The 19264-nt window shown below is 53.5% G+C and overlaps 1 protein-coding gene across 4 annotated transcripts in view; it reads left to right on the top strand.

Moving 5' to 3' along the window:
* The window catches only part of PAXIP1 (PAX interacting protein 1), a 41539-nt gene extending 22981 nt beyond the window's left edge, over positions 1-18558 (top strand). For 3 of the 4 annotated variants that reach the window (XM_059885539.1, XM_059885538.1, XM_059885540.1), the window contains 15 exons: positions 2342-2807; positions 3282-3376; positions 6018-6113; positions 6732-6869; positions 7579-7700; positions 8576-8760; positions 9734-9777; positions 10857-10927; positions 12477-12579; positions 13566-13734; positions 16231-16331; positions 17224-17358; positions 17441-17516; positions 17599-17663; positions 18120-18558. In XM_059885539.1, coding sequence (XP_059741522.1) covers positions 2342-2807; positions 3282-3376; positions 6018-6113; positions 6732-6869; positions 7579-7700; positions 8576-8760; positions 9734-9777; positions 10857-10927; positions 12477-12579; positions 13566-13734; positions 16231-16331; positions 17224-17358; positions 17441-17516; positions 17599-17663; positions 18120-18131 — 1878 coding nt within the window. In that variant the 3' untranslated portion in view covers positions 18132-18558. 4 annotated transcript variants of the gene reach the window in all.
* The last annotated feature ends 706 nt before the right edge of the window (positions 18559-19264 follow it).

Genomic DNA, 19264 nt, shown 5'->3' with positions numbered 1-19264 from the left:
AGTCTGTTTAAGTGAAAGATGTATGTTAAAAACATATTTGAGATTTTTTTTATAACTTCGGTTTATGTTAAAGTTGAATTTCCAGAGTTTTATTTAAATGACAGGGATACAAAAATGGGGATTGGTTGTATTGGTTGACTTTTCAGTTCAGTTCAGTCGCTCAGTCGTGTCCGACTCTTTGCGACCCCATGCTCTACAGCACGCCAGGCTTCCCTGTCCATCACCCACTCCCGAAGCTAGCTCAAACTCATGTCCACTGAGTTAGTAATGGTATCTAACCATCTTATCCTCTGTTGTCCCCTTCTGCTTTTGCCCTCAATCTTTCCCAGCATCAGGGTGTTTCCCAATGAGTCAGTTCTTCAATCAGATGGCCAAAGTACTGGAGCTTCAGCTTCAGCATCAGTCCTTCCAATGAATATTCAGTACCGATTTCCTTTAGGATGGACTGGTTGGATCGCCTTGCAGTCCAAGAGTCTTCTCCAACACCACAGTTCAAAAGCAACAGTTTTTTGGCCCTCACCTTTCTTTATAGTCCAACTTTCACAAACATACATGACTACTGGAAAAACCATAGCTTTAACTATACGGGCCTTTGTCAGTAAAGTAGTTTCTCTGCTTTTTAATACACTGTCTAGGCTTTTTGTAGCTTTTCTTCCAAGGAGCAAGCGTCTTTTAATTTCATGGCTCCAGTCACCATCTGCAATGATTTTGGAGCCCAAAAAAGTAGTCTGTCAATGTTTCCACTCTTTCCCCATCTATTTGCCATGAAGTGAAGGGACTGGATGCCATGATCTTTGTTTTCTGAATGTTGAGCTTTAAGCCAACTTTTTCACTCTCTTTCACTTTCATCAAGAGGCTTTTTAGTTCCTCTTCACTTTCTGCCTTAAGGGTGGTGTCATCTGCATATCTGAGGTTATTGATATTTCTCCCGGCAGTCTTGATTCCAGCTTGTGCTTCTTCCAGCCCAGCGTTTCTCATGATGTACTCTGCATATTAGTTAAATAAGCAGGGTGACAATATACAGCCTTGACGTACTCCTTTTCCTATTTGGAACCAGTCTGTTCTTCCATGTCCAGTTCTAACTGTTGCTTCCTGACCTGCATGTAGGTTTCTCAGGAGGCAGGTCAGGTGGTCTGGTATTCCCATCTCTTTAAGAATTTTCCAATTTGTTGTGATCACACAGTCAGAGGTTTTGGCCTAGTCTACAAAGCAGAAGTAGATGTTTTTCTGGAATTCTCTTGCTTTTTCTATGATCCAGCGGATGTTGGCAGTTTGATGTCTGGTTCTTCTGCCTTCAGCTTTAACATCTGGAAGTTCTCAGTTCATGCACTGTTGAAGCCTGGCTTGGAGAATTTTGAGCACTATTTTGCTAGCGTGTGAGATGCGTGCAAGTGTGTGGTAGTTTGAACATTCTTTGGCATTGCCTTTTAGTAAAATCTGTTTGTTACTGTTTTCCTTGACCATAGCACGTTGGCTTCCAATTTCTTATGAGCATGTAGGGAAACTTCATCGTAAGACAGGTTTCTTTTGTCACGTCCGGCGCTGAGCAGGTAGTAAAGTAACATGGGATGTGACGTTCTGCGAGGTGATGTCCCTGGTTCCTGAAGCTCGTGGGGTGCTTGTCGGGTGCTTGGCCGACGCCTGTCCGGAGGAGGGGGTGAGCCCGGGGGACGCTGTGGCCGGCGGGGGCTCCAGCCTGAGGCCTTCTGTCCAGTGTGTGTGCACGGGCCTGTGAGCTGGGGAGGGCTGCCCGCATGCACACACCTGGGGCTTGGCTTCTCCTGTCCCTCGTGTGTGTGGCAGAGCAGGGTGGCCGCGGACGAGGCGGACTGGCGGCTGCCGTCCAGGGCTGCAGCGTCCCGTGCCTTCGTGCGGGTGGGGTCTTGGTGTCCTCTGGACCCTTTGTTTGTTGGGAAACGGCAGCTGTGGGAGGGAGGCTTGGTCAGGCTGTGTGGTCTGGGGGAGGTGGGGGGTGGCGGGGTATCGTGCTCGCAGCAGGACTGTGGGGTCAGCGGGAAAGAACAGCCCCCTGCCAGCAGCCCCAGTCCTTCTGCTCTGGAGCGAGTCAGCCACTCTAGGGAGTGTATCTGCCCACGTCTGTTCTGTAGCCTCTTCCATTTTACTTACTGCGTTCCGCGTTTTGGTGAAGAGGTCTCAAGCACGAGCGTGTCCACTTCACTGAGCTGGCAGTGTGTGTGCCGGGAGAGAGGCGAGTGGGCTCGAAGCCTCCTGCTGGTGAGGGTTAGCCCATGGCATGTCGGGTGTGTGCTCCGCTCTCTGAGGGGCCTGTGAGGTGAGGGCAGCAGCTGTTGACGTGCCCTTGCCTGATCTCTGCTTCCAGATCCTGCAGTCCCTCTCGGCACCGACGAAGACACTGGAGCAGCAGGTGAACCACAGCCAGCAGGGCCCCGCGAGTGCAGTGCTGCTCGGCCAAGTGAAGGTGGCCCCGGAGCCGGCCCCGGCGCCGCAGCCCATCCTGCACCTGCAGCCGCAGCAGCTCCTGCAGCTCCAGCAGCAGCATCTGGCGCAGCAGCCCTACCCCCCGCCCCCGCCGCACCCGTTCCCGCCGCCGCCGGCCCACCCACACCAGTTCCCCCAGCCGCCCCTGCAGCGCCCCCAGCCGCCCCTGCAGCAGCAGCAGCTCTCCCACCTGCAGCAGCAGCAGCTCCAGCACCTGCAGCGCCTGCAGCAGATGCAGCCGACGCCGACGGCCCAGCTGCCTGGCCCGCCAGCCCAGGCCCTGCAGCCCCCGCCGCCCCAGGCGCAGGCGCAGCCCCCGCTGTTCGGACACGACCCGGCGGTGGAGAGTTAGTAACATGCATCTTTCTTTCCCTCTCCCGAAACCCTTGTGCCTGCTCTGAGAGCGTTTGAGGGCAGGCTAAGGATTCGCCTCGAGAAATAGTTAGAAAATGGGGACCATAGTTCGGAATTGTTAGGTTTCTCGGCTCTGGGCCTCCGTCCCCACCCTGAAGTGAACACCGGTGTCCTTGGAACAGCGGGCTGCCGCAAGGAGCGCTCAGGGCACTCGGCGCCCAGACGTAATCTGTGGTGGCGCCCGGCTTTGAGTCACGTGATGGGGGTGATCGAGTAGCTCCATTTGTAGCAGCTGCTGCTTTTGAGGGCCTTCTGCAGAGGTCCTCGACTGGTGGAGACGTCACGGGCAGGCGTGACTAACTTCATAGATTCACGTCGAGCTCTGCAGAGTGCGCCTTCTCGTGTTCCGTGCACACGTTCACAGCACGCAGGCTCTGATTCGTTTTCCTCGTGTGATTCTGTTCTAGTCCCAGAAGAAGGCTTCCTACTGGGGTGTGTGTTTGCAATCGCAGATTATCCAGAGCAGATGTCTGACAAGCAGCTGCTGGCCACCTGGAAAAGGGTGAGGTCACTGAGATACACACACCTGCGCGCACACACGCACACACGCACACACACACACGCGTGTACCTATGCCTATACTCACACTGGGTTGGCCAAGAAGCTTGTTGGTTTTTATGTAAGACGGCTCTAATAGTGCTTAACTGACTTTAACTTCGTGCAGAACAGTTTTGTTAGATTGTTCTGTGACAGCTGTCTTATCAGCTTGTATTCTTTTAAAAAGTTATCAAAATTGGTGAATTTCTGTGTAGCCATTTTAATATTGAAGATGAAAGAAACAAAGGAATATTCTTGGCATATTATGCTTAATTATTTCAAGAAAGGTAAAAACACAACTGAAAAGGAATAAAAGAGAGCTTTGTACAGTGTTTGGAGAAGGTGCAGTGACTGATCAAATGTGCCGGAAGTGGTTTGCAGAGTTTCCTGCTGGAGGTTTCTTGTGGACGGTGCCCCATGGCTGGGTAGACCAGTTGAAGTTGATAGCGAGCAAATCGAGACGTTAGCCGAGAGCAGTCAACATTATACCGCGTGAGGCGGCCGGCACGCTCAGGGTGTCCAGGCCCAGCACTGAGAGAGGTGCACCAGCCTGCCTGTGCTCATTACTTTGATGTTTGGGTTCCACACGAGTGAAGCGGAAAAAGCCTTCTTGACCTTTTCTTCACATGCAGTTCTGTACTGAAACGTAGCAAAAGACGTTTTGTTTTTAAAACAAACTGTGGCCAGTGGTGAAAAGATACTCTACAATAGTGAACAGAAGAGATTTGGGGGCAAGTGAAACGAACAACCACCAGCCACACCAGAGAAGGTGATGTGTGTATGGAGGGGGTGGAACGGAGTCCTCTGTTGTGGCTCCATCTGGAAGACCAAAGGGTTACTTCCAACAAGCACTCCTCACGATTAGACCAGCTGAAAGCAGCCCTGTGTGAAGAGCACCCGGAATTAATCAACAGAAAACTTACACGCTTCCATCAGGATAACTCAGACCTCATGTTTCTCCGATGTGTGATGACCAGGCAAAAACTGTGAGAGCTTGTCTGGGAAGTTCTGATTCATCCACCATATTCACCAAACATGGCACCTTAGAATTTCCATTTATTTCGGTCTTTACAAAATTCTCTCATTGGAAAAAAATTTTTCCCTAGAAGACTGTAAAAAGGCACCTGGAACAGCAGTTCTTTGCTCAAAATGATAGAAAGTCTTGGGAACGTGGAATTGTGAAGCTGCCTGGAAAGTGGTAGCAGGTAGTGGAACAAAACAGTGAACACGTTGTTCAACTTCTTGGGCCGCATTAAAAATACGTCTTTTAGTTAAAAAAATCAAAAGAACTTCTTGGCCAACCCAAGTAAGTTCTCGCCCTTTTGGTAACAGCGTTCCCCTCAGTGCCACACAACCATGCAACCACTGCAATTGGGATACAAGACGGTATGAAAAAATTCAGAAACTAAATTTAACTTCATGTTGCTTTGCTTCCTTTTTTTCTCTTTAGGATATAGTTTCTTTTTTTTTACTATATTTGTTTTTTTTTAATTTTATTTTATTTTTAAACTTTACAGTATTGTATTGGTTCCGCCATATAATGAAATGAATCTGCCACAGGCATACACATGTTCCCCATCCTGAACCCTCCTCCCACCTCCCTCCCCATACCATCCCTCTGGGTCGTCCCAGTGCACCAGCCCCAAGCATCCAGTATTGTGCATCGAACCTGGACTGGCGACTCGTTTCATATATGATATTATACATATTTCAGTGCCATTCTCCCAAATAATCTCACCCTCTCCCTCTCCCACAGAGTCCAAAAGACTGTTCTATACATCAGTGTCTCTTTTGCTGTCTCGTACACAGGGTTATTGTTACCATCTTTCTAAATTCCATATATATGCGTTAGTATACTGTATTGGTGTTTTTCTTTCTGGCTTACTTCACTCTGTATGATAGGCTCCAGTTTCATCCACCTCATTAGAACTGATTCAGATGTATTCTTTTTAATGGCTGAGTAATACTCCATTGTGTATATGTACCACAGCTTTCTTATGCATTCATCTACTGATGGACATCTAGGTTGCTTCCATGTCCTGGCTATTATAAACAGTGCTGCGATGAACATTGGGGTACACGTGTCTCTTTCAGTTCTGGTTTCCTCAGTATGTATGCCCAGCAGTGGGATTGCTGGATCATAAGGCAATTCTGTTTCCAGTTTTTTAAGGAATCTCCACACTGTTCTTAAAGGCAGCGCTTCTGGCCCCAGGGACCAGTTGGCGCTGTCTGAAACTTTTCTCACTGTCCCAGCGAGGGAAGTGCTCTTGGCACCTGGGTTGGGGGTCAGGGTGCAGCCAGCCCCCTGAGACATGGGATGCCCCACAGTGCAGAACAGCTGGTTTATCTAAGACATCCGCAGCGCCCTGTCTTAGAAAGAGAGCATCCCACTCTTCCTCCGGAAGTTCAGATGAAACAGGGCTTAGTTCGTCTTTGCTGTGTAGTGCTGGCTGGGAAAGCCCATGATATAACTGATGGTTAGTTCTCACTTTGGGAAATACACTGCGTGCATACGTGGTGGGTCTCGTGAACTCTGTCCCTTTGGAGATCGAAGGCCCTCCCCCGGGTGCGGGAGCTGACTGACCATGGGTCTCGTGTGTGTGCAGATCATCCAGGCGCACGGAGGAGCCGTGGACCCCACGTTCTCGAGCCGCTGCACCCACCTGCTGTGCGAGAGTCAGGTCAGCGGGCTGTTCGCACAGGTGAGGGCTCGGCTCTGCTGGGACCAGGGGGCTCTGAGTGGTGCTGGGACAGTCGTGCCTGGAGAGGACTTTCTCCCGTCTCTGAAGACAGGACACTGCTGCTCGCTCATTTCCATCTGCCTTTGGCGTGTGGACACCTCTGTGGCCCCCGGCTTCTCTGCCCGTGAGGACCAGGGCGGAAAGGCAGTTTTCCCAGTGAGGGGGAGGTGGACACCGTCCGCCCCGGCAGGGCCTCCTGCTGGCAGCTCCCCGTCCTGCGGTTAACTTCAGGGGCAGTTAGGTTTTTGGAACTTGCTGTGTTCTCACGGGGGTATCTAATTGTGATGATTGGGAGTGTCCTCTTCTTCCGTGCCTGAACTCGCTTCCTGGGCTGTCAGCTTTCCGCCCCCCCGCGGTCGGCTCTTACTCCTGAGTGAACGGTAACAGTTCTGGGCTGTGTTCAGGTGACCGGGGACGCTGCTGCAGTTTATTAGTGTAGTGAGGTGGGTGCTAAGCTCCTGGAGCTCCTGTATTGATAGGACTTCCAGCAGAAGTGACCTTGTAGTTTACAGCCTCACAGCTCTGTGTGTTGCCTGCGGTAAAGCCCCCAGCGACCGGCCCGCTCTATTATGTTCACAGGCGATGAAGGAGAGGAAGAGGTGCATCACGGCACACTGGCTGAACACGGTCCTGAAGAAGAAGAAGCTGGTGCCGCCCCATCGGGCCCTGCACTTCCCCGTGGCCTTCCCCCCGGGGGGCAAGCCGTGCTCCCAGCACGTAAGGCTCCCCCCGCCTCCCTGGACGGAATAAGCATCTTGTTTCCTTCTCTGTCCCCCGTAACAGTCCCAGCTTCCTGACATTTAACGGGTTCTCCCGAGTCTTGGACACTGTTTAATAAATGCCTACTCCCTGGTGGCTCCGATGGTAAAGCGTCTGCCCACAATGTGGGAGACCCAGGTTCGATCCCTGGGTTGGGAAGATCCCCTGGAGAAGGAAATGGCAACCCACTCCAGTATTCTTTTCTGGAAAATCCCATGGACGGAGGAGCCTGGAGGGCTACAGTCTGTGGGGTCTCAAAGAGTCAGACACGACTGAGCGACCTCACTTTCACTTTACAATTAAGTGTGGCCACAGCCCGCCAGACGTGCTCTCCTGTCGGTTCTCCTGGTCAGATGAGCCCAAATCCAGGGTCAGTAAGAAGAGCTGACCAGTATTCCTAGGTAGCTGTGTTACCGTGATCGGAACAGTGTCGCGCTGACACAGGGAGGCGTTTCCGCTTTGGTGTGTTTGCTTTTCGTCCCTCTGGCGGCTCGTGTGCAGTGTTGTCGCCAGTAACGGCGTTGTCAGAGGTGGTGCCCCCACGTGCCCACCAGTGCTGGAGGGGGGACGGAAGCACGTGTCTGCAGCACAGCTAACGGAGAAGACGCATATTAAGTGGGTTAAGTCGTCGTTCCCTCTTGACCTCACTGGGCCTTTCCCCCCTCAGATCATCTCTGTGACGGGGTTTGTCGACAACGACAGGGACGACCTGAAGCTGATGGCGTACCTGGCGGGTGCCAAGTACACGGGCTACCTGTGCCGCAGCAACACCGTCCTCATCTGCAGAGAGTAAGCGCCCGCCGGCGCCGCCCGGGCCCCTCGGCCACCAGGGCTCCGCCTCTCCCCGCACGCCCCGCCCCGGCTCCCTTGATCAGCTGGGGATCCGTCTCTCCCTGCACGTCCCGCCCTGGGTCCCTCCGTCAGCCAGGGCTCCGTCTCTCCCCACCCGGCGCCGCCTGGGTCCCTCGGTCAGCCGGGGCTCCGTCTGGGCCCGCACCGCCTCGGTCAGCCGGGGATCCACCTCTCCCCGCACGCCCCGCCCCGGGGCCCTTGATCAGCTGGGGATCCGTCTCTCCCTGCACGTCCCGCCCTGGGTCCCTCCGTCAGCCAGGGCTCCGTCTCTCCCCACCCGGCGCTGCCCGGGTCCCTCGGTCAGCCGGGGCTCCGTCTGGGCCCGCACAGCCTCGGTCAGCCGGGGCTCTGTCTCTCCCTGCACGCCCCGCCCCACGTTCCCCTGTGCAGCCGGGGCTCCGTCTGTCGTTGCACATCCCGCCCTGGGTCCCTCTGTCAGCCAGGGTTCCGTCTCTCCCCGCACGCCCCGCCCCGGGTCCCTCGGTCTGTCAGGGTTTTGGGGTGGACGTCAGAGTCTGTTGACAGAGCAGCAGTGACCGTGGTGGTGATGCTGGCAGTGGGATGAAACGGGATGATTAAGGGGCTGCAGTCAAACTAGGTGGCAGTGCTGAGCTGACAGCAGGCCGGGCGATAGCCTCACGTCACGGGGACACCTCCTCACAGCCCGGTCAGCTCTGCAGTCCGTCTCTGCCACTCCAGTGTGAGCAAGTGTAGGCTGGCTTGTATTAACAGAAGTATAAGTGTGAACACTGGTAATACTAATGAATGTGTTTTCTCTCCTCTCCTCCCTGCCACCCCCCACACCAAAAAAGACCGACTGGTTTAAAGTACGAGAAGGCCAAAGAGTGGCGGATCCCGTGCGTGAACGCCCAGTGGTTGGGGGACATCCTGCTGGGGAACTTCGAGGCCCTGCGGCAGACGCAGTACGGCCGCTACACCGCCTTCGGCCTGCAGGACCCCTTCGCCCCGACCCCGCAGCTGGTGTTGAGCCTTCTGGGTGAGCGGGCGGCTCCCCGTGGCCGTGGGCTGGCGCTCCAGGCACCGCTCTTGCCTTCAGGGTGGTGTCAGTTTTTGTCTCATCTCCCGCTTCCCCTCGGTGCTGCCTTCTCTGTGCCACCCTGACTGTGCTCTAGATGGCGCTCAGCCTGTTCACGCACCTGAGCGCCCCTCCAGGGAGTGGTCACTCCCAGCTGCTGGAACACGCGCTCCCGTGAGGGAGCCCTTCCAGCTCTAGTCCTAATGGCCTCAGTCGCAAGAAAGCCTTCCCTGGTTTTGATCCACCGTCTGCCTGCTTCCCTGGGACAGACCTGGGTGTGACGTCCACTCTGAAGCCATGGTGCAGGCGCCAGGCCCTTCCTCGGTGACACTTGTCCTCGAGGGCCCAGCCAGGCCGCCGCTGCCACGCGCTGCGCTCGTTACAGACAGTTTCTCGGACGCCAGAGTGCGGGGCTCCCAGAATTGTCCGGGGTGTGGCCCACGCGGGCGGGCGGTGCCTGCACCTGGATGCGGGCGGGTGGTTTGCTTGGCTTTGTCTCACACGGAACCCTCGGCCCCTGCCAGGCTTCCCTGTGAACTCAGGAGTAGTCCTCACGGCTCACTTCCTGGAGGCCGTCACCCGAGCCTCTGCGTGTCCAGGATGACCCGCACCTGGAGAGGCGTCTCATTTCTGTTGTTACTGATACACCTCCATTTTTAATTGTTTTTTTATTGAATATGGTTGATTTACAATGTTGTGCTAGGTTCAAGGGTGCAGCAAAGTGAATCAGTCACATTTGTACATTTATCTATTTTTTTAGGTTTTTTTCCCATGCAGCTATTATATTGATTAGAGTTCCCTGTGCTGTATGGCAGGTCCTTATTGTTAACTTGTTTTATATGTAATAGTGTGTGGGGGTCCTGAAAAGGCTTCTGTGTTGATTACGGGCCCTTTACACGGCATTTCTGGAAAGTAACCCGTCTTCTCTCTTCAGATGCTTGGAGAGTTCCGCTGAAAGTGTCGTCAGAGTTGTTGATGGTATGTCAAGTTAGTCACCTCTGTGGCGTTACTGTGTTACGAAGGAGTAGCGATATGTCTGCATCTGTAGCTCTCGTAGTAACCAGCCGTCGTGACAAATGAGGGCTGAGTCTTCTCGCCTGTCGTAAGCTGTTCAGTGCACCCTTTTCCCCTCGTTGTTGATGATACTGGGAGTTCCTCATTCACACGACACCCGTTAGCCCCGACTTCTTCAGAGAGCTGCGAAGGTTTGCAGAGCAGAAGAGAGGGAGACCGTGTGTCTCCCTGGGGTTCGGGAGGTGGGAACTGGGGCACCAGCGTGTCAGCCCTGACCGCAGCTCCTCGCCGTGGTGGTGGGCTTCTAGCCCGCGGGCTGGGGTCTCTGGTGGGCTGCCTTCGGGTGGGCCGTTCTGCACTGGAGCGCCAGGGGTTGGTTGGTAGGAATGAGTAGGGGCCGCCCTTCACTCGGGGCGGCGGGGTCACCGCCACCCTCACCTCCGGTGGAGAGGCAGTTGCTTCCGACAGTAGATAAATGAGTGTGCTGTGGGAGAAGGTCTGCGTTAGAGGCCAGGGCGAGGCTGGCTGTGGGAGCCTCATGCACCGGCTCCCCTCTGGGCTCGGCATCTCCGCAGGTCAGGGCCTCCAGATGGTGTTAGGAGTGCGGGCACTGTGCCCGGGTCTTGGCGTGGCCGTCAGAGGCCTGCCCTCATCTCCAGAGTGCTGTGACCCAAGCGTCCTGCACCCTCAGAGGGGAACCTCCGTCTTTCTGGAGGGGTGTAATTGCAATCATTATGTTTTGCAGATTCCACTGGGACACAAAAAAACAAAATATTTGTAGTAAAAAGTGTTTTGAAAAGTTCAAGGTTGAGAATTAAATCTGTCACAGGCACTGAGGGGGTGAAGACGTCTTAAAGCACCTTTGGGTCAGGTGAACAGGGAGGGTGGCCAGTGCCAGGGCCTCCCTGGGCAGCTCGCAGCCTGTGGTCTCTGCAGCTGTGCAGTGGGGAGCATTTCTTGTGTGAGTGAGGGGGGTGGAAAGCGCTCAGAAGCTGCTGTGTTACTGGGGAGGCTGACTAAGGTAAATCATCCTTTAATTACAGGGTGTGAGACTACCTCCCAAACCGAAGCAGAATGAAGTAACTAATGTCCAGCCTTCTTCCAAAAGAGCCAGGTAGGAAGCGTCGCCTGGTTTTTTCACGGTTGATGGTCTTTCACAGGAAGTTCTAGGAAACGGTGGCAGTTGGGATTTTCACTTGGAAGAGTTTCCCCGGTAACACTGGTGCTAGGGAATCCGCCTGCTAATGCGGCTCACATAAGAGGCATGGGTTCAGTCCCTGGGGCGGGAAGACCCCCTGCAGGAGGGCATGGCCACACACTCCAGTGTTCCTGCCTGGAGACTCCCATGGGCAGAGGAGCCTGCTAATGCGGCTCACATAAGAGACATGGGTTCAGTCCCTGGGGTGGGAAGACCCCCTGCAGGAGGGCATGGCCACACACTCCAGTGTTCCTGCCTGGAGACTCCCATGGGCAGAGGAGCCTGCTAATGCGGCTCACATAAGAGACATGGGTTCAGTCCCCTGCTAATGCGGCTCACATAAGAGGCATGGGTTCAGTCCCTGGGGCGGGAAGACTCCCTGCAGGAGGGCATGGCCACACACTCCAGTGTTCCTGCCTGGAGACTCCCATGGGCAGAGGAGTCTGGTGGGCTGCAGTCCATGGGGTCACAGAGAGTCAGACACGACTGAGCAGCTGAACCACCAGGACTTGGAAGGATCTGCTGCTTGCTCGCATTGCAGCTGTATCGTGACAGCTTTGGTTTCACTGCTGGAGACAAATGGGGAATAGCCAGTGTCTTTCCTTTCTTATTAAAAAAAAAAAGAAAAACAGTCCCATCTTCTTTTTTTATCTTTTTTCTATCTCACCAGAACCCCTGTTCTGTGAACCGAGCTGCTGTGGTGGGCCGGGCGGGGGCACTGAGCCCAGCCCCAGGCTTCCTCAGCGTGCGCCTGGAAGCCCGCTTCGACCCTTGGCCCGGATCGGGAGGGGGAGGAGCCCTCTGTGGGGCTGGGGTGGGCTGTGCCCAGGCGTGTCCTGGTCTTGTCTGCTGAAGCCCAGAGACCCCTGGGCCGCGTTGCGTGAGGGTCTCTGTCTCCTCAGTCCCCTCCTTCCAGTCCCCACAGCCACCCAGGCTGGGGACCGTTGGATTCTTTAGTAAAAGCCTAATTATGTGACTATATCCATCGTTAAAATGCTACAGGTTTTTTAATTTAATAGACTGTCTCACATATCACCTAAAAATAAGATTTGAAAAAATTTAAGGAAAGGGGAAAAAGTTTAATATAAAGTGTGTGCTTGAGTCAACCAGCTTTGTCTTGTGTCAGAGCTTCTGGGGTGAGATGGGGCCTGTGGGAGACAGTGAGGGGCCGGGACCACAGGGACCCCTGGGAGCCCCTGCTCCCGCCTTCAAGACCCCCCAGGGCCAGCGCGGGGTGGGGATGGTGCCTGATGGGCCCCTCTCCTGGGGGTGCCAGGCGAGAGCCCTTTGGGGTGACTGTAAATGGTGGGGAGGAAAGAGCAGCTGAGCCACGGCGCTTTCCCTTGACGGAAAGAGAACCACACAGGTTCAGCTCTCAGAGCCTCTTAAAGCTGTTGAAACCCCTCGTTTGGTAAAGAACACGTGAGGGAAGCAATAGCCGTTCTCTTCTCTGTGTGTTTCATAGAATCGAAGATATTCCACCTCCCACCAAGAAGTTAACCCCGGAACTGACCCCTTTTGTGCTTTTCACTGGATTTGAGCCTGTTCAGGTTCAGCAGTACATAAAGGTGAACTTTGCTTCTGTTTTGCGTAAGGACTTTTAGGAATGTTGCTTTCTGCGTATTTGCTTTAGGCTAGCTGTCTCTCTAAGGTAACACGTAGTCAGGAACACCGTGCTGCCGCGGTGCTTATGGTGTGTGTTTACTCTCGCCGGACACCGTCGCCTTCCCGCCTCGTCTTGCTGCAGCTTCCTCCTTAGACGCTTGCTTTCTTGTTAGGACGACTCAGGTGAGGAGGCCAAGAGCAGCCTGGTAATCACACGTTAGCAAAGCCACGCAAATCCCGTTTTCATAAAGGATTTCAGCTTATGAGAGTAGCTGTGCTCCTCAGGTTTCCTGAATGAACTCACCGTCTTCTTGAGACTTGTTCTCTCGAGTGTGGCGGGCCCAGGGCTCAGCAGTGTGTTTGTATTTATTTACATAAACGCACTTCTGGAAGTAAAACTGGGAGGGATTGTGGGCTTGTGTTTTGTTATGTGGCTGTCTGGGGAGGGGATGGTTAAAGTTAGTTGACCTGTATCACAGGGATTCAAACATTTCCCTTTATTTTTTTAAGGAAGAGAAACAATTATAAATGCTACTATAAAATTCTTTTAAGATTCGGTGTAAAGAGATCAGCTCTTATGTGTCTATGTCTTAGGTCAATTTTGTGTCGTCACTTCTTAGAGACTGTGTCTTAACAGGCCTTACCACGCTCATGTGGGCATAGGCAGCCTGGGGTCTGCAGAGCCCCCTGCCCCTTCCCAGGGGTGTCCTCCGGGTGTCGGGTGGAGGGCCCGCTTTCCTCTTGGCTTGTGCGGCACTGATGAGGGAAATGTTCGTTGCCACTCCCAGTTTCCACCTTGCTCGCGCGGTGGCGTACGTCTGACTTCACCGCTTTCACCATTTTCCGCGGCCCAGAGCCCCATTCACGGTCTAGACAGGTCCCAGCTGCCGGTGGGCGGGCGGCTCTGCAGACAGGATGGTCTCACGTCTGCTCTGTTCCCGGCCTGCAGAAGCTGTACATCCTGGGCGGGGAGGTCGCCGAGTCCGCACAGAAGTGCACCCACCTCATCGCCAGCAAGGTCACGCGGACGGTCAAGTTCCTGACGGCCATTTCCGTGGTGAAGCACATCGTCACGCCTGAGTGGCTGGAGGAGTGCTTCAAGTGCCAGAAGTTCGTCGGTGAGGGCCCGAGCCGTGCCTCGGGGACGGGCACCCAGCTAGGAGGGGCCGCGCCTCGGGGACGGGCACCCAGCTAGGAGGGGCCGCGCCTCGGGGACGGGCACCCAGCTAGGAGGGGCCGTGCCTCGGGGACGGGCACCCAGCTAGGAGGGGCCGTGCCTTGATCTGTCCCTGTTTTCATCCCAGCAAAGGCCGAGTTCATTTTTTAAGTCTGTGAATTTAAATGGATAAGGAACAGATTATCTCATGTCGCAGCGCCATTTGGTGCCTCTGCATCTTGCTGTGAAATAGGAAGGCCGTGGTGATGGGGGAGGTGCCGGGGGAGAGCTCTGTCGCCCTGCCCTGCTGCTTCCTGATGGTTCGTCCTCTGCTGCGCTGGCTGTCGAGCGGGGGTTCCAGGCGTGGGACGGTGGATGGAGCAGGGCCAGGGCGCCCAGGAGTGTCCTGGGAACACGGGGCGGGTGGCCTGGGGGTCAGTGCGGGGCACCCACCCCAGGGCAGGCAGGGCATCTGCGGTGGCACCGTCACTCCGCTGCTGCGTGCCCCCTGCCCCTCCCCTGCATGCCTCCTGCCGGGGGCTGCACAGAGCGGACCTGTGCTTGGGTGGTATCCACGGTGGCCCCCTCTCCGCCCCGCCTGCTCTCGAGTCGTCTGTGGGGAGCACTTTGAAGGCTGCACTTGCCGCTGCCCCACGGCCGACTCCCGTTTATCCTGTTTCCTCACGTCTCCTTGCCGTCTTGTCGCCGTTCCCACGCCGCCCACTGTGACCAGTGGCCGCCGGCCGGGCTGGCCTTGGTGCCCTCTCCGCTCTTGCCACCAGTCGTGACCTCCTGGTAGCTTTTGGCGAAACAGAGCATCCTGGGCTTGTCTTAGGCTCTTCTGCCCCGAGGCCAGTGCCAGCGCGTCCCAGGGACCCCCACCACCCCCGGTTCCTCAGGGCAGACTGGGGAGCTGACGGCGCTTGGGCCCGTGGGCTCTGGCTACGCTGAGCCGACTCCCATGGTGCATCTCATGCCTGTCTCTTCGGTGCCAGTCCCACAGCACAGGGCTCACGCGCGCCTCTCCCTTCCTGCGTCTGTGCTCTAGCAGCGAGATGCCTGCTCCCCATGTCCTAGACACACTAGCTCCCTGGACGAGTCCCCTGTGTGGAGGCAGCCCCTGATGGCCACCCCTGCACCCCCAACCCTGCAGCACGGCCCCTGCCTGGGCTCTGACAGCTTTAACAGTGGGCGCTTCCAGCCACTGGGGAAAGGCGTTTTGACATTTTGTATTTGTATTTACATAGTTTGAGACACCAATTGTGTAGATTCTTTCTTTCTGGGGTGCGCATGCCCTTTGCGCTGCTGTGGCAAGTTTGATTTTCAAGTCGACTCTTGCCACAACTCCGACCAAGTTAATGTCACTCAGCTGCTCCTCTTAGAAACCCAGGGTTGTCGTAGCCACTGTGTTCCTTTCAGAGTCCTCTCTCCCCTTACACACGGACTGCTTCCTCTCATCCGTCACAGCTCTTCAGCAGGCCCAGCAACCTTCATCCTGCTGTAGACACTAAGATTTCAGATAAATCCCTTCGTTTAAGTATATCACTTCATGCATGACAGTACTTCTTTGTTCATTTTTTAACTTCATTTTTAAGACATTCTTCTTTTCTTTCACTGAGTGTAATGCCTTTTTCTGCTGCTGGCTGATGGACTTGCGTTTCTAGCAGTTGTTAAATCTCAGTGTCTCCCGAGTGACGTGATGGAGTCAGCAACTGTGGTCTCTGAGCTGAGAACGGTTTCCTCGTTTTTAAGGTGTTGTTTAAGAAGAGAAGGGCGAGGGGCAGACCCAGCACACGGCCCGTCAGCCCTGCAGCGTGTCTTCTGACTCATCCCGACCCCGGACTGTTAGTTTGGTTACGATGATGAAATGAAACGCTTTTCTGAATGAGATGTATTCATAAGATTAAAACATTTTGTGATCTTTTTTGACAGATTAGGTATTATTTAACAATTTTAGATTCTCAAGATCTGGGAAAACCATTCTTTGTAAATTGCTGTATGTGTTCGTGTATAAAAGGAACTTGTTTCTGGTACATCTGTAAACTGACTACTGACTCTCAGCCGGATCCAGTGGCTCTGAACTTGCTGATCCCCGCAGGCACACGCCGGCTGTGAAGCTGGTTCCTGGCTGTGCCTCCACACGGGCGCCCTTCACCTGGGTCTGGGTTGGGGCGCTGTGGCCCCCCAACAGCGTGAAGTTACAGCTGAGGGGGTGGGGAGCCGCCCATGGATGAGAGGAGGGTCCATGGCTTTCTGGACATTTGTTCCTAAAAGCTAAGAAACCCTGGTCCAGGAGGAAGAGTGTCTTTGGCCTGGCTGTTTTCGGGAGGAAAGGAACTGAAGTACAGTCGGAGAGACTTACTCATCCACAGGTTTCTCCCGGGGTGCCTGGAGCCGGTCGCCCGCGGTGCACCCCAGCGCCAGGCCCTTTCTGAGGTCGTGCTGTCTTCCTTTTCAGACGAGCAGAACTACCTCCTCCGAGACGCGGAGGCTGAAGTGCTTTTCTCCTTCAGTCTGGAGGAGTCCTTGAGGAGGGCCCACGCTTCTCCGCTCTTCAAGGTACGCCTGGACGGGAGCTCAGCTCAGCTGCTGCGGCCGCACGGCCACAACGGAGCGGGCGGCTTGCCCCGAGAGCCGGGCGCTCCCCTCTCCCCTGCACAGTCGGGCCTCCTCCAGGATGTGTTCCGGGGCTCGGAGAATTGATACGGAGAGAGATGCATTACACATAACCTGGGTTCAAAGAGTATGTTATGAATAATTTGTAAGAGATTAAAAACTTTTTTTTTTGCTTTTAACAACTCTATTCTCATAAAACGTTTATTCAGCTGGAAAATGGAGACCATTCTTGAGAAAATATTAACTGAATATGTGTCTAATGTTTAAATGTTTCTAAGATAGAACAGTTTGGAAAATTTTTTTTGTATCCAACAGTGGCTTAGTAGATTAATAAGGTAATCAGTTTTTTTTTTTAACTCTTAAGGAGGCAACTTAGGAATCAAAAGAGATTTGTAGTATTGAGTTAAGAGTACATTACCTAAAATAGTCTGTTTTATGTTTGAGGAGTTTAAAACAAAATGGTACTTTTGGTACAGTTAAGAGTAAGGGTGTTAGAAAATTTTAGCCATAAAAATCATTTTGTACTCCGGCTTATCTTTAGAATTTGTGAAAAATGTTCTTATTCTTGCTCTTACCGCAGAATACTTCATGTCTTACAGGAATTAAAGTCCCAGTCACTTTTTAATAATAGGTCACACCTAGCGTATGAGGGTGCTTATTTCTGAACTGCCGTGTCTGGGTTCTGCCAGGCCCACTTCATGTGGGGGACTAGGGGGCGTCTAGCACCGTTTAGCTCCGTGAATTTAGTCATTTTTGTCAAAATTTTTAGGTAGAATGAGAAATTATGCACGCTGAGAATTCAGTTTGAAACCAGTACACGTATGTTCATTTTTAGGCGAAGTACTTTTACATCACTCCGGGGATCTGCCCGAGTCTGTCCACCATGAAAGCGATTGTGGAGTGTGCAGGAGGCAAAGTGTTGTCTAGACAGCCGTCTTTCCGGAAACTCATGGAACACAAGCAGAACAAGGTACACAGAAGTGACGCCTGTTGAGTGCGTCAGTGCCATGTGTGAGGCTCAGTAACCAAGAGGCTGCTCTTCCTTTCCTTAGAGTTTGTCGGAAATAGTTTTAATATCCTGTGAAAATGACCTTCACTTGTGTCGAGAGTATTTTGCCAGAGGAATAGGTATGTTCATTGCTCTGCTGCGTGTTGGCGAGGGTGCAGGCAGGTGCGTCTGTTTGACGGGTTTTGTCTTTGTTCCTGGCAGATGTTCACAACGCCGAGTTTGTTCTCACTGGAGTGCTCACTCAGACACTGGACTACGAGTCATATCCTTGGGAAGGCGGTGGGTGGGCCCCTCTCAGTGCTCAGGAGCCCCCCGGCTAGGGCACACTGCCAGGGCTAGTGGAGCCGCTGGGAGGCTCGCTGGATCCCGTGGGCTGTCCTCTAGAGTAGGCGCGCTCACATCCCTCCAGGCACTCTCCCGTCTTCTCCATGTCTCTGTCCGAAAGTCCGTTCTGCGCTGCCTTTCCTTTCGGAAGGAAGACTCAGCGTAAAGCTCACCCGAGCCATCTGTGGGTGACCCCTCGGGCCTCTCTTTGCGTCTGCAGCCTGAGAGCAGCTGCGTCGTGCTGCTGCAGGCGGAGGCCTGGGCTGCAGGGGAAGGCAGGGCCCGGTTTCCAGAAGCAGGGCTTAAGGCACCCAGGGCTCTGTGTCTGCACGCGGCTGTGCTGGGTGTGGGCCTGGTCTGCACTGCTGTGGATTGTTTTCCTTAACATGCCTACATATAAATTCAACTGACGCCCCTGCGCTGCTGCCAGGAGCCGCGGCCTGCCCCAGCCGTGCCCGCAGACGCCCTTGTTTTCCAGCTGCTTTCTTCGGGACAAGCGTTTTTAAAGCAGGAAGACAAATATATTAAATATGTTGCATCTTATTTAAGATGTGTAATTTTATTCTGAGGAAACATAAATTATGTTTTGTATTATACGACTTTTAAGAGCCCACATTAGGTTTTATGATTCATTTGCCGGGTTTTTAAATGTTTTCACAACACTGTTAATGGAACTTTAGCTGCAAATAGAAATGATGTAAATAAAGACCTTGCTATCTCTAAATTATGGATGTTAAAGATTTGAAATGTTTTGTACTTTTATTTTTATTTCTTATACTCTTTTCTTTTATATTGAAATCTTGCCCACATTTTAAATAAATGTACTTTTGAACTTTACTTAGAATTGAGTGATCCTTTCTTATGACACATTTTTTTTGTATAGTTTACAGGGTTTGCATGAAAGTGGATCACATTTTAAGTAATTTCAAGGCAAAGTATTTTCTGGTAGAATTTTCTCTCGTGGAAGTAATTTTCTATCAAGGTGAGACATGAACTCCTGAGCAGAGGTATGTTCACAGCATTAGCAGTTACGACAGCACAGGCATCCACCGGCCAGACTCGTTACCACCACAGGAACCCACATCTCTCCTGCTTCTGTTCCAGATACAGTTCTAATACACTTCCTGTCGGGTTGTAGGTAGAAAAATGCGAGTGGAGACCATTGTCACCAGTGACCACTGGCGTTTGAGCGTGTTGAATACACCACAGGTGTCGTATGCTCCGGTTACCATCGTCACCAGTGACCACTGGCGTTTGAGCCTGTTGAATACACCACAGGAAGCGTGTGCTCCGGTCCAGCGCTGCCAGAGGCTCAGCCCTGCCCGGCATCACCGCCCATCCCCGTGCTCCTCAGATACTGAGCTTGCTTGCCTCCACGGCAGTTGCTGAGGTGTTTTCCCAGGACGAGCTGGAATTGGCTCCAGTCTGTCCTCCTGTCGTGCAGTCCCTACTGTTTAATTCCCACAGTGGAGGGGAGCACGTGCATTAAACACATCAGGACTTCCACATCACAGGAGTGGTCAGCACTGCTGCAAGCAAGGCT

This window comes from Bos taurus, chromosome 4 (assembly GCF_002263795.3).
Source record: "Bos taurus isolate L1 Dominette 01449 registration number 42190680 breed Hereford chromosome 4, ARS-UCD2.0, whole genome shotgun sequence".
In the NCBI taxonomy this organism is placed as follows: domain Eukaryota; kingdom Metazoa; phylum Chordata; class Mammalia; order Artiodactyla; family Bovidae; genus Bos; species Bos taurus.
The sequence above is the reverse complement of the archived record's forward strand: the minus strand, read 5'-3'. Positions and strand labels throughout refer to the sequence as shown.